The 22,646-nt window shown below is 46.7% G+C and overlaps 1 protein-coding gene across 1 annotated transcript in view; it reads right to left on the bottom strand.

Moving 5' to 3' along the window:
• KNDC1 (kinase non-catalytic C-lobe domain containing 1) overlaps positions 1–22,646 on the bottom strand; it is a 185,183-nt gene that overhangs the window by 8,132 nt on the left and 154,405 nt on the right. The window contains exons 26-29 of the mRNA XM_038744041.1: positions 18,680–18,762; positions 18,228–18,378; positions 1,181–1,303; positions 1,016–1,075 (exon numbers count right to left, since the gene is read on the bottom strand). Of these exons, the coding sequence (XP_038599969.1) occupies positions 1,016–1,075; positions 1,181–1,303; positions 18,228–18,378; positions 18,680–18,762 (417 nt within the window). The remainder of the gene's footprint in view (positions 1–1,015; positions 1,076–1,180; positions 1,304–18,227; positions 18,379–18,679; positions 18,763–22,646) is intronic.

The raw sequence follows: 22,646 nt of genomic DNA, 5'->3' as shown, positions 1-22,646 counted from the left end.
TCAGAACAGTGCTTTTCACATAGTAAGTGCTTTGTAAATGCTATTATTATTATTATTATTATTATTATTATTATTATTATTATTATTATTATTACGAAACTCTGCCCCTCCAGCCTCAGAACCCAACTGTGCTCTTGACTTTGTTTTTTTTTGTATATATCCTTTGTCGGTATTTTGCATCATTTTGGCACTTTTATTGTTTCAGCTTTCCTTATTGTCTGTTGCCGGTGCCCTCTCCTTGCTTCATGTGGCCTAGTGGAAAGAGTCTGGGCCTGTGAGTCAGAGGACTTGGGTTTGTCTGCCGAATAAACACATTTACAACTCCTCTTCCTCCTGGGGTAGTGCTCCATACACAGTAAGTGCTCAATAAATAGGATTGATTGAGTCTGGTCCTAGCTCTGCCACTGACCTGGAGAGGTCACTTTAAGGCTCTTGGAGCCTCAGTTTCTCAATCTGTAAAATACTCTCCTCTTGTCAGTAACGGGGTGAAGATGAAGCAGATCTTATGCATAAAGGGACTTTGCATTTTCGGACGAAGGGTGAGCTATAAATTTCTAGAATTTACACCCATTACTCTTGAGACTTTTGGCAAGGATTCCCTCCACATGGCAGAGAAATGTCTGCCAAGCATAAAGCACATTTTGAGTGTTTTGGACTCTCCCTTATAAACTCACAATTACCCCATAGGATAAAGGAAAATTACATCAGACTAGGATGCTAATTAGTTGGATGCTAATTAGGGTTATAATCATAGCTTTCACATGAAGCTCCCATTCTAGGTATCTACTGGACATTACCCTCTTGAAACATTAAGCTGTCTTTCAAAGGAGGGTGGATTTTCCCACAGTTTGAAGGGCAGACCACTTTAGATAGACAAAGATGGGACCCTCATCAAGGGACATTGTTGTGGTGATTTGGTCCACACACCCCAATATCGTTTGTACTCACCATGACAAAGCATCATACATATGTTTGCACAACAAACACTGAGGCAATGTGAGAAATATTTCATTACCTCCACAGCCTTGAGTTCCTCCATGATTTCAGCTACCTTTGCAGGTAAAATCTTCCAGGCCTTAAAATAATAAAATCAAATCACTTTAAGCAGATCCCAATGCCCTCCCATGTTGCAACCGGTCCCTGGCAGTTTCCAGAAAAAAAAATAATGTATATTACTTACGGGTAACTGTCTGACTATAAGATGTTCCAGTCCTCCCAAGATTTGCATGGCTGTAGCAAAGTTTCTTTGCTCATAGCAGGATTTAGCAATCAGCAGAAATTTGGATAGCAAGTTCACCTGCAACTAAAAAAGAGAAACCAAAACAAAACCAGAATGGATGGGTAATCCCAGTCTCCCAGAACACAGAAGATTTCCCCGGAAGATTTCTGGAAATCTGCCCTGCTAACCCAAGCTTTGGGAGCCCACAGCTGTATTCCAGTTAATACCAGTGAATGACGAATGACGATGGTCGGGATAATGAATCTGTGGGAATCCAGATGTGCCGAGTTGGCAGAATGGGGCTCTTTCCTCCAAATTCTAGAATGAAGCCACACCAGATTGGAAACAGCCTGGGAAATAGCTCATGCTATCAAGAAATTGGGTGGAAAATTTTTTTACGGTACTTGTTAAACACTTATTATGTGACAAACCCTTCTTCTAGACTGTGAGTCCGTTGCTGGGTAGGGACCGTCTCTATATGTTGCCAGCTTGTACTTCCCAGGCACTTAGTACAGTGCTCTGCACACAGTAAGCGCTCAATAGATATAATTGAATGAATGAATGAAACCCTGTTCTAAGTGCTGTGGTATATATAGGTATTCAGCCTGGGCACAGTCTATGTCCCACATGGGACTCAAAGTCTTAATCCCCATTTTACAGATGAGGTAGCTGAGGCCCAGAGAAGTGAGGTGACTGTGAGCCCATTGTTGGGTAGGGATTGTCTCTGTTGCTGAATTGTACTTTCCAAGCAGTTGGTACAGTTCACTTCACAGAGTAAGTGCTCAATAAATACGGTTGATTGAATGAATGAATGAATGAATGAATGAAAGTGACTTGCCCAAGGTTACACAGCAGGCAAGCTCGAGGCATAGTGGAAAGAGCGTGGGCTTGGGAGTCAGAAGATGTGGGTTCTAATCCCGACTCTGCCACTTGTCTGCTGTATGACCTTGGGCAAACCACTTCTTAACTTCTCAGTACCTCAGTTACCTTATCTGTCAAATGGGGATTAAGGCCATGAGCCCCACGTGGGACAACCTGATTACCTTGTATCTATCCCAGCGCTTAGAACAGTGCTTGGCACATAGGAAGTGCTTAAAAAACACCATTGTCATTATTATTGTTATTATTATTATTATTATTATATGGCTTAGCTTGGTTTAGAACCCAGGTCCTTCTGACTCCCAGGCCCGTGCTCTATCCAGTAGTCCACGCTGTGAATATGAATGTTATGTCGGGATAATTAATTCCCCCGTTTCTCTTTATGGAAGTGGAGGGCTGAAGTGGAGCCAGGGAAATATACCATTAATGGAGGTTTGGGAAAATGATCCTAGGCAGTCAAGGAGCTTTTTCTAGAGTTTTCAGTCCAATTAGCAATCCCATAGGCTAGATGGCTTCCTGCTAGCAAACAGACAACAGTCATTTGGATCTAAGAGGCCAATTACAATTATTGATATTAAGGTGATTCTCTGACATTAGCAAGACTTTGGGTCTAAGAGAGACCTGAGACTAGAAACAAACACAGAATGATCCTTTGCAATATAGCCATTAAGTTCAAAGAGACCCATCTTGGAGTGCTAATTTCACTCAAATGATGCTCTTACTCTCTTCTAATGGCACCAAATTCCTGACAATTAAAGTCTCTACTACAAAGTCCCTCCTCCTTGGGTGTATATTCCCCCAAAGTTCAAAGCTGGCCCTCAGGAGAAGCAGTAGAGCTTTTTCCCAGTGATAGCTATCACTACCATCTCTGTCTGAGGGGGTGGTTTGGCACTTATCAGCTGTGTGACCTTGGGCAAGTCACTTAACTTCTCTGTGCCTCAGTTACCTCATCTGTAAAATGGGGATTAATAATAGTAATTATTATAACATTATATTATATTATTATAACATAACAATAATGATGGTATTTGTTAAGCACTTACTATGTGCCAAGCACTGTTCTAAACTCTGGGGTAGATACAAGGCAATCAGGTTGTCTCACATGGGGCTCACAGTCTTAATCCCCATTTTACAGATAAGGTAACTGAGGCACAGAGAAGTTAAGTGACTTGCCCAAGGTCACACAGCTGACAAGTGATGGAGCCAGGATGGAGCCAGCCCATGACCCCTGACTCCCAAGCCTGTGCTCTGTCCACTAAGCCATGCTGCTTCCCATAGATTAAGTCTGTGAGCCCCACATGGGACAACCTGATTACCCCAGCACTTGGAACAGTGCTTGTCACATAGTAAGGACCTAACAGATACCAACATTATTATTATTATTATTATTATTACACTTCACATCCATCATACTGATAGCATAAGCCACCACCTAGGCATTCCCTTGTGCATGGAATAAATCATTCCATCAATCAATGCTATTTATTGAGCACTTACTGTGTGCAGCACACTGTAATAATAATAATAATTATGGCATTTGTTAAGTGCTTGTTAAGTGCCAGGCACTGTACTAAGTGGCTGGGTGGATACAAGCAAATCGGGTTGTGCAGTCCCTGTCCTGCATGGGGCTCAAAGTCTTAATCCCTGTTTTCCAGATGAAGTAACTGAGGCAAAGAGAAGTTAAGTGATTTGTCCAAGGCCACACAAGCAGACAAATGGCATAGCTTGGATGACCTTCTGACTCCCAGGCTCCTGCTCTAGTCACTACACCTAAGTGCTTGGGAGAGTAAGTTACAGCAGAAATAGAAGACACAGTCCCTTCCCATAATGAATTTACAGTCTAGAGAAAGTAACACTTTAATAGTATTTTGGAAGCAGTTCATAGGACTTTCCCTTTTGTATCCAGCCTCTGGTGGTTGAAGCTTGCTTACACTATTACACACACACACACACACACACACACACACATTTTCTCAGGACTGACACTGAATCAGTCACAATAGTCCATGGAAATCTATATACTTGCAACCTCCCTTGATTAAAAAAAATTGTGGCATTTGTTAAGCACTTACTATGTGCCAAGCATTGAACAGTCAGGTCAGACACAGTCCTTGGCTCACCTGGGGTGGGGGGGTCACAGTCCAAGACAGAGGGAAGGAGAACAGGCATTTCTCCCCCAACACCCCCCCGCCCCCCGCCTCTATTTTACAGATTTGGAAATTGAGGCACAGGTAGATTAAGTGTCTGCAATTAATCAATCAATCAATCAATGAGTGGCATTTGTAGAGCACTTACTCTGTACACAGCACTTGACTAAGCGCTTGGGAGAGTGCACTATAATAAAGTTGGTGGACACAATTCCTGCCCTCAAGGAGCTTACAGTGTAGTTGGGAGACAGATATTAAAACAAAGTACAGATAAGGAAAGCATAAGTGCAGTGGGGCTGGGGTGGGGTTGACAAGAGAAACAGATACTCTTCATTATCATCTTTAAAAAAGCCAATCCCCTAGCCCCCTCTTACCTCATCTTCCTACACTCCAACCACAACCCAGCCTGCACACTTCGCTCCTCTAATGCTAACCTTTTCCTTGGGCTTCCTTCTCATCTATTTCACTGCCAACTCCTGGCCCATATCTTGCCTCTGGCCTGCAACACCCTCCATCCTCATATAAGAGAAGAGAAACAGCGTGGCTCAGTGGAAAGATCAGGGGCTTTGGAGTCAGAGGTCATGAGTTCAAATCCCGGCTCCGCCAGTTGTCAACCGTGTGACTTTGGGCAAGTCACTTAACTTCTCTGTGCCTCAGTTACCTCACCTGTAAAATGGGGATTAAGACTGTGAGCCCCCCGTGGGACAGCCTGATCACCTTGTAACCTCCCCAGCACTTAGAACAGTGCTTTGCACATAGTAAGCGCTTAATAAATGCCATCGTTATTATTATTATAGAAGGCAGACAATTTTTCTCCCTACCTTCAAAGCCTCATTGAAGGCTCATCTCCTCCAAGAGGCCTTTCCTGACTAAGCCCTCCCTTCCTATTCTCCCTCTCCCTTCTGCATCTCCCTGACTTGCTCCCTTTATTCACTCCCATTCCCCCAGCCCCACAGCACTTATGTACATAGCCACAATTTTTTCATTTATTTATTTATATTAATGTCTGTCTCCCTTTCTTGACTGTAAGCTCATTATGGTCAGGGAATGTGCTTGTTTTATTGTTACACTGCACTCTCCCAAGAGCCTAATTCAGTGCTCTGTACACAATAAACAGTCAATAAATATGATTGACTGACAGAGTCGGTGCTTGGGGACAACAGACCCAAATGCTTAAGCAGAACAGAAAGGAGGGTGAATAATAATAATAATAATAATGGTATTTTTAAAGCGCGTACTATGTGTAGAGCACTGTTCTAAGCATTGGGGGGATACAAGGTGATCAGATAGTCCCACGTGGAGCTTACGGTCTTAATCTCCATTTTACAAATGAGGTAACTGAGGCACAGAGAAGTTAAGTGACTTGCCCAAAGTCACACAGCTGACAATTGGTGGAGCCGGGATTTGAACCCGTGACCTCTGACTCCAAAGCCCGGGCTCTTTCCACTGAGCCACGCTGCTTCTTTGAATAAGGTGAAAAGTTAAGGGGAATGAAGGGTTAATCAGGGAAGGCCTCTTGGAAGAGGTGTGATTTTAGTATTATAATAATTACAGTGTTTGTTAAGTGCTTACTATATGCCGGGCACTGTACTAAGCACTGGGGTAGATACAAGCAAATTAAGTTGAACATAGACCCTGTCCCACTTGGTGTTCACAGTCTCAATCCTTATTTTTCTGATGAGGTAAAGAAAGCCCAGAGAAGTGAAGCAACTTGCCCAAGGTCACACAGCAGACAAGTGATGGAGCCGGGATTAGAACTCATGACCTTCTGACTCCCAGGCCCATACTCTATCCACTAATAATAATAATAATAATAATAATGACATTTATTAAGTGCTTACTATGTGCAAAGCACTGTACTAAGCGCTGGGGAGGTTACAAGGTGATCAGGTTGTCCCACGGGGGGGCTCACAGTCTTCATCCCCATTTTACAGATGAGGTAACTGATGCTCAGAGAAGTTAAGTGACTTGCCCAAAGTCACACAGCTGACACTTGGCGGAGCTGGGATTTGAACCCATGACCTCTGACTCCAAAGCCTGGGCTTTTTCCATGAGCCACACTGCTTCTCTAGGCCATGCTCCTTCCCATGGCTTTGAAATATGGCTCTGAAGGTGGGGAGAGCGATGAGACTGTAGGATGTGAAGAGGGAGGGAGCCCCAGGACAGAGGGAAGACATAATAATAATAATAATTATGGTATTTATTAGGTGCTTACTAAGTGTCGAGCACTGATCTAAGTTCTGGGGTAGATACAAGGTAATCAGATTGTCCCATGTAGGGCTCTTTGTCTTCATCACCATTTTACAGATGAGGAAACTGAGGCCCAGAGAATTAAGTGGCTTACCCAAAGTCATGCAGCAGACAAGTAGCAGAGCCAGGATTAGAACCCACGCCCTCTGACTCCCAAGCCCGGGCTCTTGCCACTGAGCCAAGACATGAGCAACGGGGCAGAGTGGCACAGGGCCTGGAGTGGAGAGAGACTGGAGGCAGAGAGGTCAGAGACGAGGCTGATGCAGTAGTTGAGGGGAGCTATAAGTGCTTGGTACAGAGCTCAATACACAGTAGTAAGCACTCAGTAAAAAACACTGATTGACTGATTGCTTGGGCCAATGTGGTAGTAGCCGTAGACTTGCCCAAGGTTACACAACAAGCAAGTGGTGAAATTGGAATTATATCCAGGTCACCTGACTCCCAGTCTTGTATTCTTGCCACTAGGAACACAAAACTTGGGACGTTTATTATTTCATTTTTAAAAAAATTATATTTGTTAAGTGCTTACTTGTGTTCTAAGCGCTAGGGTAGATACAAAGTTTTTCATGTTGGGCACAGTACCTGTCCTGCATGGGGCTCACAGTCTTAATTCCCATTTTACTGATGAAGCAACTGAGGATCAGAGAAGTGAAGTGATTTGCCCAAGGTCGCACAGCAGACAAGTGGGGGACCCGGAATTAGAACCCATGACCTTCTGACTCACAGGCTCTGTCCTTCATTCATTCATATCTATTGAGAGATTACTGTGTGCAGAGCTCTGTACTAAGTGCTTGGAGAATACAACAATAAACAGTCACATTTCCTGCCCTCAAGGAGCTTACAGTCTAGAGGAGGGGAGACAGACACCAATACAAATAAAATTACCAATATGTACATAAGTGCTGAGGGGCTGGGAGGGGGAAGAACAAAGGGAGTAAGCCAAGGCAATGGAGAAGGGAGTGGGGGATGAGGAAAAGTGGGGCTTAGTCTGGGAAGGCCTCTTGGAGGAGAAGTGTCCTCAGTAAGGTTTTGAAGGGGGGCCAGGGTGGGCGTGGGAGGAGAATCACTGTCTGTCGGATTTGAGGAGGGAGGGCATTCCAGGCCAGAGGCAGGACGTGGGCAAAACGTGGGCCAGGGGCCAGTGGTGAGACCGGTGAGATGGAGGCACAGTGGGAAGGTTACCACTAGAGGAGTGAAATGTGTGGGCTGGGTTGTAGAAGGAGAGAAGTGAGGTGAGTTAGGAGGGGGCAAGGTGGTGGAGTGTTTTAGAGCTAATGGTGAGGAATTTTTGTTTGATGCAGAGGTGGATGGGCAACCACTGGAGTTTTTTGATAAGAAGGGGTGACATGTCCTGGACGTCTTTGTAGAAAGATGACCCGGGCAGAAAGTATCAACTGGAGTGGTGAGAGACAGGAGGTTGGGAGGTCAGCAAGGAGTTGGATGCAGTAATCCAGGCGGGATAGGGTAAGTGATCATATTAACGTGGTAGCAGTTTGGATGGAGAGGAAAAGGAGGATTTTAGCAATGTTGTGAATGTGAAGGTGGGGCCGACAGGATTTAGTGATGGATTAAATATATGGGTTGAATGAGAGAGGAGTCAAGGATAACGCCAAGGTTATGGGTTTGTGAGACAGTAAGGATGGTGGTGCCGTCTACAGTGATGGGAAATAATAATGATGGCATTTGTTAAGTGCTTACTATGTGCCAAGCACTGTTCTAAGCGCTGGGGGGGAATACAAGGTGATCAGGTTGTCCCACGTGGGGCTCACAGTCTTAACCCCTATTTTACAGATGAGGTAACGGAGGCACAGAGAATTTAAGTGACTTGTCCAAAGTCACTCAGCTGACAAGCGGCAGAGCCAGAATTAGAACCCATGACCTCTGACTCCCAAACCCGGGCTCTTTCCACTGAGCCACGGAGGACAGGGTTTGGGCGGGACAATAAGGAGCTCTGTTTTGGAAATGTTAAGTTTGTCAAGTTCAGCACTTAAACTCACATGCATAGCCCCTTCTCCTTCCTTCTATTTGTAATTTATTTTCCTGTCTGCCATCCCTTGTTTTGTCCTGTCTTAAACTGTTGAGTAATTCCTACTGGATTGTAAACTTCTTGAGGACAGGGATAATGTTTATTAAGTTCAACTGTACTCTCCTAGCACTCAGTACAGTGCTCAGCACGAGGCCTCTGTTAAAGTTACTCTCCCAAGAGCTTAGTACAGTGCTCTGCACACTGTAAGTGCTCAATAAATACAATTGATTGATAGATAGTGATTGACTATCTGCTGCTGCCGGGATCATCTTTGTGCAGAAATGCTCTGGGCATATTACTCCCCTCCTCAAAAATCTCCAGTGGCTACCAATCAATCTGCGCATCAGGCAGAAACTCCTCACCCTGGGCTTCAAGGCTATCCATCCCCTCGCCCCCTCCTACCTCACCTCCCTTCTCTCCTTCTCCAGCCCAGCCCGCACCCTCCCTGCTCCTCTGCCACTAATCTCCTCACCGTGCCTTGTTCTCGCCTGTCCCGCCGTCGACCCCCGGCCCACGTCCTCCCCCTGGCCTGGAATGCCCTCCCTCCGCACCACTGCCAAGCTAGCTCTCTTCCTCCCTTCAAAGCCCTATTGAGAGCTCACCTCCTCCAGGAAGCCTTCCCAGACTGAGCCCCTCCTTCCTCTCCCCCTCCCCATCCCCCCGCCCTACCTCCTTCCCCTCCCCACAGCACCTGTATATATGTTTGCACAGATTTATTACTCTATGTTACTTGTACATATTTACTATTCTATTTATTTTATTTTGTTAATATGTTTTGTTTTGTTGTCTGTCTCCCCCTTCTACACTGTGAGCCCGTTGTTGGGTAGGGGTCGTCTCTTTATGTTGCCAGCTCGTACTTCCCAAGCGCTTAGTACAGTGCTCTGTGCACAGTAAGCGCTCAATAAATACGATTGAATGAATGAATGACTAGCTGATTGAAATGAAGGGGGGAGAGGCTCCAGGGTGTCTGTATCTGCTCTCAGTCTCTGTTTCCCTCTGTCTCTGGACAAGGGGAAAATAGAGAAGCAGCGTGGCTCAGTGGAAAAAGCCCGGGCTTTGGAGTCAGAGGTCATGGGTTCTAATTCCAGCTCTGCCAATTTTCAGCTGTGTGACTTTGGGTAAGTCACTTAATCAATCAATCAATCAATCAATCAATCGTATTTATTGAGCGCTTACTATGTGCAGAGCACTGTACTAAGCGCTTGGGAAGTACAAATTGGCATCACATAGAGACAGTCCCTACCCAACAGTGGGCTCACAGTCTAAAAGGGGGAGACAGAGAACAGAACCAAACATACCAACAAAATAAAATAAGTAGGATAGAAATGTACAAGTAAAATAAATAAATAAATAAATAAATAGAGTAATAAATATGTACAACCATATATACATATATACAGGTGCTGTGGGGAAGGGAAGGAGGTAAGACGGGGGGATGGAGGGGGGGACGAGGGGAGAGGAAAGAAGGGGCTCAGTCTGGGAAGGCCTCCTGGAGGAGGTGAGCTCTCAGCAGGGCCTTGAAGGGAGGAAGAGAGCTAGCTTGGCGGATGGGCAGAGGGAGGGCATTCCAGGCCCGGGGGATGACGTGGGCCGGGGGTCGATGGCGGGACAGGCGAGAGCGAGGTACAGTGAGGAGATTAGTGGTGGAGGAGCGGAGGGGTGCGGGCTGGGCAGTAGAAGGAGAGAAGGGAGGTGAGGTAGGAGGGGGCGAGGTGATGGAGAGCCTTGAAGCCCAGGGTGAGGAGTTTCTGCTTGATGCGCAGATTGATCGGTAGCCATTGGAGGTTTTTGAGGAGGGGAGTAATATGTCCAGAGCATTTCTGGACAAAGATAATCCGGGCAGCAGCATGAAGTATGGATTGAAGTGGAGAGAGACACGAGGATGGGAGATCAGAGAGAAGGCTAGTGCAGTAGTCCAGACGGGATAGGATGAGAGCTTGAATGAGCAGGGTAGCAGTTTGGATGGAGAGGAAAGGGCGGATCTTGGCAATGTTGCGGAGCTGAGACCGGCAGGTTTTGGTGACGGCTTGGATGTGAGGGGTGAATGAGAGAGCGGAGTCGAGGATGACACCGAGGTTGCGGGCTTGTGAGACGGGAAGGATGGTAGTGCCGTCAACAGAGATGGGAAAGTTAGGGAGAGGACAAGGTTTGGGAGGGAAGACAAGGAGCTCAGTCTTCGACATGTTGAGCTTTAGGTGGCGGGCGGACATCCAGATGGAGATGTCCTGAAGGCAGGAGGAGATGCGAGCCTGGAGGGAGGGGGAGAGAGCAGGGGCAGAGATGTAGATCTGGGTGTCATCAGCGTAGAGATGATAGTTGAAGCCGTGGGAGCGAATGAGGTCACCAAGGGAGTGAGTGTAGATTGAGAACAGAAGGGGACCAAGCACTGAACCTTGGGGAACCCCCACAGTAAGAGGATGGGAGGGGGAGGAGGAGCCTGCAAAAGAGACTGAGAAAGAACGACCGGAGAGATAAGAGGAGAACCAGGAGAGGACGGAGTCAGTGAAGCCAAGGTCAGATAACGTGTTGAGGAGAAGGGGGTGGTCCACAGTGTCAAAGGCAGCTGAGAGGTCGAGGAGGATTAGGACAGAGTATGAGCCGTTGGATTTGGCAAGCAGGAGGTCATTGGTGACCTTTGAGAGCGCAGTTTCCGTGGAATGAAGGGGACGGAAGCCAGACTGGAGGGGGTCGAGGAGAGAGTTGTTGTTGAGGAATTCTAGGCAGCGCGTGTAGACAACTCGTTCAAGGAGTTTGGAAAGGAATGGTAGGAGGGATATGGGACGATAACTAGAAGGTGAGGTGGGGTCAAGAGAGGGTTTTTTTAGGATGGGAGAGACATGGGCATGTTTGAAGGCAGAGGGGAAGGAACCAGTGGAGAGTGAGCGGTTGAAGATGGAAGTTAAGGAGGGGAGAAGGGATGGAGCGAGAGATTTCATAAGATGAGAGGGAATGGGGTCAGAAGCACAGGTGGCCGGAGTAGCACTTGAGAGGAGGGAGGAGAGTTCCTCTGAGGATACTGCTGGGAAGGATGGGAGAGTAGCAGAGAGTGTTGAGAGCCGGGGGGTTGGAGAAAGGGGGGAAGAGACTTTGGGGAGGTCGGACCTGATGGATTTAATTTTGTTAATGAAGTAGGAGGCCAGATCGTTGGGGGTGAGGGAAGGAGGAGGGGGAGGAACCGGGGGCCTGAGAAGGGAGTTGAATGTACGGAAGAGCTGGCGGGGGTGATGGGCATGGGTGTCAATAAGGGAGGAGAAATAGTTTTGTCTGGCAGAAGAGAGGGCTGAGTTAAGGCAGGAAAGGATAAACTTGAAGTGAACGAGGTTGGCATGGTGTTTCTCTGGGCCTCAGTTACCTCATCTGGAAAATGGGGTTTAAGGCTATGAGCCCCCCGTGGGACAACCTGAACGCCTTGTAACCTCCCCAGCGCTTAGAACAATGCTTTGTACATAGTAAGCGCTTAATAAATGCCATTATTATTATTATTATTCCCATCTGGGTCTTTTTCCATACAGCTTTGGCGCCACCTTCAGGCCAAAGCAGTGACCGAAGAAGCAGCGTGGCCTAGTGGATCATAATAATGATGGTATTTGTTAAACGCTTATTTGGTGCCAGGCACTGTACAAACCTCTGTAATAATAATAATAAAATAATAATAAAATAATAATAATAATAATGTTGGTATTTATTAATAGCTTACGATGTGCCGAGCACTGTTCTAAGCACTGGGGTAGATACTGTTGTAAGCACTGGGGTAGATAGATGCTGGGGTAGATTCCCCCCCATTCCCCATTCCCCCCCATCTTACCTCCTTCCCTTCCCCACAGCACCTGTATATATGTATATATGTTTGTACATATTTGTTACTCTATTTATTTATTTTACTTGTACATATCTATTCTATGTATTTTATTTTGTTAGTATGTTTGGTTTTGTTCTCTGTCTCCCCCTTTTAGCCTGTGAGCCCACTGTTGGGTAGGGACTGTCTCTATATGCTGCCAATTTGTACTTCCCAAGCGCTTAGTACAGTGCTCTGCACACAGTAAGCGCTCAATAAATACGATTGATGATGATGATGATGATGATGATACAAGGTCATCAGGTTGTCCCACGTGGGGCTTACAGTCTTAGTCCCCATTTTACAGATGAGGGAACTGAGGCTCAATTTGCATGCTTCAAAGCCAATGATAAGGAGTTTCTATCTGATGTGGAGGTGGATGGTGACCACTGGAGGTTCTTGAGGAGCGGAGAGATACAGACTGAACGTTTTCTCAGAAAAATGATCCGGTTAGCAGGAAATGCCCATAAAGACAGAATACCTTCTGTAAACGAAGCTAGTGGGGATGGAAGGGAAGGAAAGGACTTAAATGTTCTCTTAGGCTAGGGGAGAGGAGGGACATCCTGCATAGAGTAAGAATGGCTGAATCCAGTCTAGCTTGTGGGGATGTGAAATGAATCAATCAGTTATATTTATTGAGCACTTACTGAGTACAGAGCACTGTACTAGGCACTTGGAAGAGTACAGTACAACAGAGTTGGTAAACACTATTCCTGTCCACAAGGAATCCTGTTCATCTCTGTATTAGGCTGGAGTTAGAGTGTAATAGTAATTATGGGCAGGGAACCTGTCTTGTACTTCCACTGTTTGATTTTTTTTTTGGTATGTTAAGTGCTGACTATGTGTCCAACACTATTCTAAGCGCTGGGGTAGATACAATTAGGACACAGTCCCTGTCTCACATGGGGCTTGGAGTCTTAGTCCCCCATTTTGCAGATGAGGAAACTGAGGCCCAGGGAAGTGAAGTGACTTGCTCAAGGTCAAACAGCAGACAAGTGGAGGAGCTGGAATTAGAACCCAGATCCTTCTGACTCCCAAGTCCCAGGCTCTATCCACTAGGCCATGCTGCTTCTTATTGTTCTTTTCCAAGGGTATAAGGCACGGTCTAACACCCAGGCCCTGAGTGCTTACTGAGAGCTTACTGTTTGCAGAGCACTGTACTAAGTGCTTGGGAAAGTACAATATTACTACTACCACTATTAATAAAAATAAAATAGCTGTTAAGTACTTACTCTGTTCTAAACACTGCAATAATCACCCCCAATCTTTATTCCATATGGGTTTCACAGTCTACGTGGGGGATGTGGGAAAATCAGGTATTGTACGTACTAGGAAATTGAGACACAGAGAAGTTAAGTAAGAAGCAGCATGGGCTAGGGGGTAGAGCACAGATCTGGGACTCAGAAAGCCCTGGATTCTAATCCCGGCTTTGCCACCTGTCTGCTGTGAGACCTTGGGTAAGTCACTTCACTTCTCTGTGCCTCAGTTCCCTCATCTATAAAATGAGGATGGAGACTGGAATCCCCACATGGGATAGGGACTGTGTCCAGCCTGATAAGCTTGTATCGACCCCAGAGCTAAGTATAGCGCCTGGCACATAATATTAGTAATAATAATAATGATGGTATTTGTTAAGCGCTTACTATGTACAAAGCACTGTTCTAAGCACTGGGGAGGAGACAAGGTGATCAGGTTGTCCCACGTGGGGCTCACAGTCTTAATCCCCATTTTACAGATGAGGTAACTGAAGCACAGAGAAGTTAAGTGGCTTGCCCAAGGTCACACAGCTGACAAGTGGCAGAGCTGGGATTTGAACCCATGACCTCTGACTCCCAAGCCCGAGCTCTTTCCACTGAGCCACACTGCTTTAGTAATTATTTCCCAAATACTATAAAAAAAGGGACTTGCCCAATGTCACACAGCAGGCAAGTGACAGGCAGCTAAAGAATATACTCTGTCCAAGTGTGATTTAGGTCACTCCAAGTGGCAGCCTGAGTTCGAGAGACCCCTGGCAGATATGTGTGTGAGCAGGGGGAGACATTCCCAACCCTCGTCTTCTTCACAGTTTGGAGCAGAAAAATCCTCCTGCTCTTCAGTTTCCGGCTGCTGAACTTTTATTAGCTGTGGCAAGGTAGCAGTGGGGACAGCTGGAGAAAATCTACAATATATGCATGAACGTACAACTCAAGCATGAATAGTTAAGCAGAGGTATCAACATACCCTAATCAACTCTGCCTGCCTATTATGCGTAATAAAAGCCGTATCATTGCCGCATTAGAAGCGTTTCAAATCCTGGCTGATTAAACAGGAGGACACATCTATAATTATTCTGTCTTACCAAGAAACTTTTCTAGGCAGGTTATCAATAAGGCTCATATGGCATAAAAACTTGTTCTTGGAACCTAATGTGCCTGTAATGGAAGGCATTTAACAGCCACCAACTACTGCCTAATTGGGTTTCCTCTCTCTCCTTTCAGACTTATTTTTTTTTTTTGGTACTTATTAAGTTTTTACTATGTGCCAGGCACTGTTCTAAGCACTAGGATCTACATACAAGCTAATCATATTGGACATAGTCTCTGTCCCACATGGGCTCCCCATTTACGGATGAAGTAACTGAGGCCCAGAGAAGTTAAGTGACTTGTTCAAGTTCACACAGCAGACAAGCGGTGGAGCCAGGATTAGACCCCAGGTCCTTGGGCCGGCCAACTTGTACTTCCCAAGCTCTTAGTACAGTGCTCTGCACACAGTAAGCGCTCAATAAATACGATTGAATGAATGAATGAACCTAAAGACACCCAGAAAGCCAGAGACAGAGAGACCCGAAAAGAAGCCCAACAAGGACACAGTCAGAGAGACAGAAAAGCAAGCAAAAAGATGAGAGGATCAGATGAAGTCACAGGTAGAGGCAGAAAAGCTGAGAGCCCAGAGGGAAGTTCTACAACTTTAGATCCAAACGCTCACCCGGCCCTCCGGACTCCAGCTGGCGAATGGGTAGGTGTATATATCTCTGCCCCTGCTCTCTCCCCCTCTCTCCAGGCTTGCATCTCCTCCTGCCTTTAGGACATCTCCATTTGGATGTCTGTCCGCCACCTAAAGCTCAACATGTCGAAGACTGAACTCCTTGTCTTCCCTCCCAAACCTTGCCCTCTCCCTGACTTTCCCATCTCTGTTGACGGCACTACCATCCTTCCCGTCTCACAAGCCCACAACCTTGGTGTCATTCTCGACTCTGCTCTCTCATTCACCCCTCACATCCAAGCTGTGACCAAAACCTGCCGGTCTCAGCTCCACAACATTGCCAAGATCCACTCTTTCCTCTCCATCCCAACCGCTACCCTGCTCATTCAAGCTCTCATCCTATCCCATCTGGACTACTGCATCAGCCTTCTCTCTGATCTCCCATTCTCGTGTCTCTCTCCACTTCAATCCATACTTTATGCTGCTGCCCGGATTATTTTTGTCCAGAAACGTTCTGGACATATCACTCCCCTCCTCAAAAATCTCCAGTGGCTACCAATCAATCTGCGCATCAGGCAGAAACTCCTCACCCTGGGCTTCAAGGCTGTCCATCACCTCGCCCCCTCCTACCTCACCTCCCTTCTCTCCTTCTACAGCCCAGTCCGCACCCTCCGCTCCTCCACCGCTGATCTCCTCACCGTACCTCGCTCTCGCCTGTCCCGCCATCGACCCCCCGGCCCACGTCATCCCCCGGGCCTGGAATGCCCTCCCTCTGCCCATCCACCAAGCTAGCTCTCTTCCTCCCTTCAAGGCCCTGCTGAGAGCTCACCTCCTCCAGGAGGCCTTCCCAGACTGAGCCCCTTCCTTCCTCTCCCCCTCGTCCCCCTCTCCATCCCCCCATCTTACCTCCTTCCCTTCCCCACAGCACCTGTATATATGTATATATGTTTGTACATATTTATTACTCTATTTATTTATTTATTTTATTTGTACATATCTATTCTATTTATTTTATTTTGTTAGTATGTTTGGTTTTGTTCTCTGTCTCCCCCTTTTAGACTGTGAGCCCACTGTTTGGTAGGGACTGTCTCTATATGTTGCCAATTTGTACTTCCCAAGCGCTTAGTACAGTGCTCTGCACATAGTAAGTGCTCAATAAATACGATTGATGATGATGATGATGAATGTCACTGTCTTTAGAAATAAAGACAGAATGCAGCGTAGCTTAGTGAATAGAACACAAGCCTGGGAGTCAGGAGGACCTGGCTTCTAATACCCAGCTCCGCCATGTCTGCTGTGTGACCTTTGGGTCCAAGGTACAAGGCCCAAGGTCAAGTCACTTCATTTCTCTGTACCTCAGTTACCTCATCTGTAAAATGGGGATCAGAGAATGAGCCCCATGTGGGACAGGCACTGTGTCCAAGCTGATTAACTTGTGTCTACCCCAGTCCTTAGAATAGTGCTTGACACATAGTGAGTGCTTAGCAAGTACCATAATAATAATAATAATAATAATAATAATAATAATAATAATAATAATTCATTCATTCATTCAATCATATTTATTGAGCACTTACTGTGTGCAGAGCACTGTACTAAGCGCTTGGGAAGTACAAGTTGGCAACATAATAATTAAATATCACTTCTAAGGCATCCAATCAGCTTTCTCCCTCTTACCTATGGTCACTCTTCTCCCACTACATCCCAGCCCACACACTCTGCTCCTCTAACACCAACCTACTCACTGGGCCTCGATCTTGTCTTTCTCACCATTGACCCCTTGCTGCCAGCGCTTAGAACAGTGCTTGCTTTGCACATAGTAAATGCTTAACAAATGCCATCATCATTATTATTATTCTGTCTTCCCTCCTGCCTGGAATTCTCTCCACTTGCATATCTGACAGGCCACCACTCTCTCCGTCTTTAAAGCCTTACTAAATTCCTGTCTCCTCCAAGAAGCCTTCCCCGATTAACCTCGCTTCTCCTCACCCTATTCTCCCCAACTTCTGTATCACCTACCCCACGAAGAACTTTGATACCCCACCCATTCCACATGTCCACCTCCTTACACAGAACTTCCTCCCCCATTCCCGGAATTAATTTGAATGTCTGTCTCCCCTGCTAGATTATGAATTCACTGAGGTCACATTTTGTGTCTTCTACTTTGGGAAGCAGCATGATCTAGTGGAAAGAGCGTGGGCCTGGGAGTTAGAGGACCTGTGTTCTTTATCCCAACTCCACCATGTACCTGCTGGGTGACCTTGGGTAAGTCACTTCACTTCTCTGATCCTCAGTTCCCTCATTAGTAAAATGGGGATTATATTTTCCTGTCTCTGATTTAGAATGCTAGCCCCGTGAGGGACAGGGACTCCAATGTATGTTCCCAAGTGCTTAGTACAGTGCTCAGAAAATAATTGAGGATAATAATAATAATAATGGTATTTATTAAATGCTTAATATGTGCCAGGCACTCTACTAAGTTTTGAGTTGGATACAAGTTAATCAGGTTGGACACAGTCTGTGTCTCACATGGGGCTCCCAGACTTAATCCCCATTTTACAGATGAGGTAACTGAGGCACAGAGAAATGAAATGACTTGCCCAAGGTCACACAAGAAGACTAGTGGCAGAGGTAGGATTAGAACCCAGGTTCTACTGACTCCCAGACCTGGGCTCTAGCCACAAAGCCACTCTGTTTCTTCCATTGATGATAATGACGATGATGTTGATGATTAGGATGATGACTGCCCTAAAGTAAAGGCATTCATCTACTGCCTTCTCTGATTTGCAAAAAACCACACATACAATTTATAAAAAACCATCCTCAACACATCTGCCAACCCAAATCAGATTATTTCATGAAAGTCAATGCGCTTTCCCTGTCAACAACCAGATAAAATGGAAGGCAAACCTTGGAAGTATGACTGGTTACAATTTCAGCAGCAACCCAGGTGCTGATGTTGTCAGCGTTTCTTAAAAGTTGCAACAGATATTTGTCTTGTATATAATTGGGCAAGAAGAGGCTGCCCACTTTCACGGACAACGATTCTGTGGAAACAGCTCTGTGAAAAACAAACACACAGGTAAGTGACACATCATGACTATGAAACGTAACCAAGAAGTTGTTGCCAACTTGAACTTCCCAAGTGCTTAGTACAGTGCTCTGCACACAGTAAGTGCTCAATAAATACGATTGAATGAATGAATGAAGATATTCATACTTGAATCCCATGTGTGTGTCGTCTGTGGGAGAAAGAGGATGGAGGGAGGGGGAGAGAGAGAGAGAAAGAGAGAGAGATAGAGAAAGCGGGGAGAGAGAGCAAAAGAGTAATGATGGGACTGAGGAAGACAGAGTAAACTTACTTAGGAATAGTTGCACTTTTGTCTATGACACCAAGGGCTCTGGAATTGAGGAAGTGGACTGGATGACATTTTTGAAACAATTCCTAAACAGAACATTTGAACCAGACATTCAGTTAGGATTACATAGTTACAAATTTTCTGAGTGATTTATGTTTTTCTAAGGCAGGGTTCCATCCTAAGTGCCCTAGAGCTTTCCTCAAGAAAAATGCTTCTGCTTATTTAGAATTTCCCATGACCCCTCTACTGAATAGGAATCTTTTCGATTGGTTGGGTCTTGCTGCCACCCAAATAAACAATTCCCATGAGGGAGAATTTAAGAAGTTGTTATACATCCTATTTAAAAGGCTGTTTAGACAGTGCTCTTCACATAATAACCAGAATAGTGGAAAGAGTAGGGGCTTGGGAGTAAGAGGTCATGAGTTCGATTCCCAGCTCTGCCACTTTCATTCATTCATTCAATCATATTTATTGAGTGCTTACTGTGTGCAGAGCACTGTACTAAGTGCTTGGGAAGTACAAGTTGGCAACATATAGAGACGGTCCCTACCCAACAAAGGGCTCACAGTCTAGAAGGGGGAGAAAAACAACAAAACAAGTAGAAAGGTGTCAATACCATCAGAATAAATAGAATTATAGCTATATATACATCATTAATAAAATAAATAGAATAGTAAATATGTACAAGTAAAAAAAATAGAGTAATAAATCTGTACAAATATATACAAGTGCTGTGGGGAGGGGAAGGAGGTAGGGCAGGGGGGATGGGGAGGAGGAGAGGAAAAAGGGGGCTCAGTCTGGGAAGGCCTCTAGGAGGAGGTGAGCTCTCAGGAGGGCTTTGAAGGAAGGAAGAGAGCTAGCTTGGCGGATGTGTGGAGGGAGGGCATTCCAGGACAGGGGGAGGATGTGGGCCGGTGGGTTGACGACGGGACAGGCGAGAATGAGGTACAGTGAGGAGGTTAGCGGCAGAGGAGCGGAGGGTGTGGGCTGGGCAAGGAGAGAAGGGAGGTGAGGTAGGAGGAGGCAAGGTGATGGAGAGCCTTGAAGCCGAGAGTGAGGAGTTTTTGCTTGATGCATAGGTTGACAGGCTTCTCAGCTGTGAGACTTTGGGCAAGTCACTTAATCAATCAATCAATCATATTTATTGAGCGCTTACTGTGTGCAGAGCACTGTACTAAGCACTTGGGAAGTACAAGTCGGCAACACATAGAGACAGTCCCTACCCAACAGCGGGCTCACAGTCTAGAAGGGGGAGACAGAGAACAAAACCAAACATACTAACAAAATAAAATAAATAGAATAGATATGTACAAGTATGATAAATAAATAGAATAATATGTACAAACATATATACACATATACAGGTGCTGTGGGGAAGGGAAGGAGGTAAGATGGGGGGGGATGGAGAGGGGGACGAGGAGGAGAGGAAGGAAGGGGCTCAGTCTGGGAAGGCCTCCTGGAGGAGGTGAGCTCTCAGTAGGGCCTTGAAGGGAGGAAGAGAGCTAGCTTGGCGAGTGGGCAGAGGGAGGGCATTCCAGGCCCGGGGGATGACGTGGGCCAGGGGTCGATGGTGGGACAGGCGAGAATGAGGTACAGTGAGGAGATTAGCAGCAGAGGAGTGGAGGGTGTGGGGTTGACTGTAGAAGGAGAGAAGGGAGGTGAGGTAGGAGGGGGCGAGATGATGGAGAGCCTTGGAGCCGAGGGTGAGGAGTTTCTGCCTGATGTGCAGGTTGATTGGTAGCCACTGGAGATTTTTGAGGAGGGGAGTAACATGCCCAGAGTGTTTCTGGACAAAGACAATCCGGGCAGCAGCATGAAGTATGGACTGAAGTGGGGAGAGACACAAGGATGGGAGATCAGAGAGAAGGCTGATGCAGTAGTCCAGACAGGATAGGATGGGAGCTTGAACGAGCAGGGTAGCAGTTTGGATGGAGAGGAAAGGGCGGATCTTGGCAATGCTGCGGAGCTGAGACCGGCAGGTTTTGGTGACGGCTTGGATGTGAGGGGTGAATGAGAGAGCGGAGTTGAGAATGACATCAACGTTGCGGGCTTGTGAGACACGAAGGATGGTAGTGCCTCCTTAACTTCCATCTTCAACCGCTCACTCTCCACTGGTTCCTTCCCCTCTGCCTTCAAACATACCCATGTCTCTCCCATCCTAAAAAAGCCCTCTCTTGACCCCACCTCACCTTCTAGTTATCGCCCCATATCCCTCCTACCATTCCTTTCCAAACTCCTTGAACGAGTTGTCTACACGCGCTGCCTCGAATTCCTCAGCACCAGCTCTCTCCTCGACCCCCTCCAGTCTGGCTTCCATCCCCTACATTCTACGGAAACTGCCCTCTCAAAGGTCACCTATGACCTCCAGCTTGCCAAATCCAATGGCTCATACACCATCCTAATCCTCCTCGACCTCTCAGCTGCCTTTGACACTGTGGACCACCCCCTTCTCCTCAACATGCTATCTGACCTTGGCTTCACAGACTCCGTCCTCTCCCGGTTCTCCTCTTACCTCTCCGGTCGTTCATTCTCAGTCTCTTTTGCAGGCTCCTCCTCCCCCTCCCATCCCCTTACTGTGGGGGTTCCCCAAGGTTCAGTGCTTGGTCCCCTTCTGTTCTCGATCTACATGCACTCCCTTGGTGATCTCATTCGCTCCCACGGCTTCAACTATCATCTCTACACTGATGACACCCAGATCTACATCTCTGCCCCTGCTCTCTCCCCCTCTCTCCAGGCTCGCATCTCCTCCTGCCTTCAGGACATCTCCATCTGGATGTCTGCCCGCCACCTAAAACTCAACATGTCCAAGACTGAACTCCTTGTATTCCCTCCCAAACCCTGCCCTCTCCCTGACTTTCCCATCTCTGCTGACGGCACTACCATCCTTCCCGTCTCACAAGCCCGCAACCTTGGTGTCATCCTCGACTCCGCTCTCTCATTCACTCCTCATATCCAAGCTGTCACCAAAACCTGCCGGTCTCAGCTCCGCAACATTGCCAAGATCCTCCCTTTCCTTTCCATCCATACCGCTACCCTGCTCATTCAAGCTCTCATCCTATCCCGTCTGGACTACTGCATCAGCCTTCTCTCTGATCTCCCATCCTCGTGTCTCTCCCCACTTCAATCCATACTTCATGCTGCTGCCCGCATTGTCTTTTTCCAGAAATGCTCTGGGCATGTTACTCCCCTCCTCAGAAATCTCCAGTGGCTACCAATCAATCTGTGCATCAGGCAGAAACTCCTCACCCTGGGCTTCAAGGCTGTCCATCACCTCGCCCCCTCCTACCTCACCTCCCTTCTCTCCTTCTACAGCCAACCCCACACCCTCCGCTCCCCTGCCGCTAATCTCCTCACAGTACCTCGTTCTCGCCTGTCCCGCCATCAACCCCCAGCCCATGTCATTCCCCTGACCTGGAATGCCCTCCCTCTGCCCATCCACCAAGCTAGCTCTCTTCCTCCCTTCAAGGCCCTACTGAGAGCTCACCTCCTCCAGGAGGCCTTCCCAGACTGAGCCCCTTCCTTCCTCTCCCCCTCGTCCCCCTCTCCCCCCCCACCTTACATTCTTCCCTTCCCCACAGCACCTGTATATATGCATATATGTTTGTACATACTTATTACTCTATTTATTTATTTATTTTAATTGTACATATCTATTCTATTTATTTTATTTTGTTAGTATGTTTGGTTTTGTTCTCTGTCTCCCCCTTTTAGACTGTGAGCCCACTGTTGGGTAGGGACTGTCTCTATATGTTGCCAACTTGTACTTCCCAAGCGCTTAGTACAGTGCTCTGCACACAGTAAGAGCTCAATAAATACAATTGATTGATAGTGCCATCAACAGAGATGGGAAAGTCAGGGAGAGGGAAGGGTTTGGGAGGGAAGACAAGGAGTTCAGTCTTAGACATATTGAGTTTTAGGTGGCGGGCAGACATCCAGATGGAGATGTCCTGAAGGCAGGAGGAGATGCGAG

The sequence above is a fragment of the Tachyglossus aculeatus genome, chromosome 3, assembly GCF_015852505.1.
Source record: "Tachyglossus aculeatus isolate mTacAcu1 chromosome 3, mTacAcu1.pri, whole genome shotgun sequence".
NCBI classification, from domain to species: domain Eukaryota; kingdom Metazoa; phylum Chordata; class Mammalia; order Monotremata; family Tachyglossidae; genus Tachyglossus; species Tachyglossus aculeatus.
Note: the sequence above shows the minus strand (reverse complement) of the source record. Positions and strands in the feature narration are given on the sequence as shown.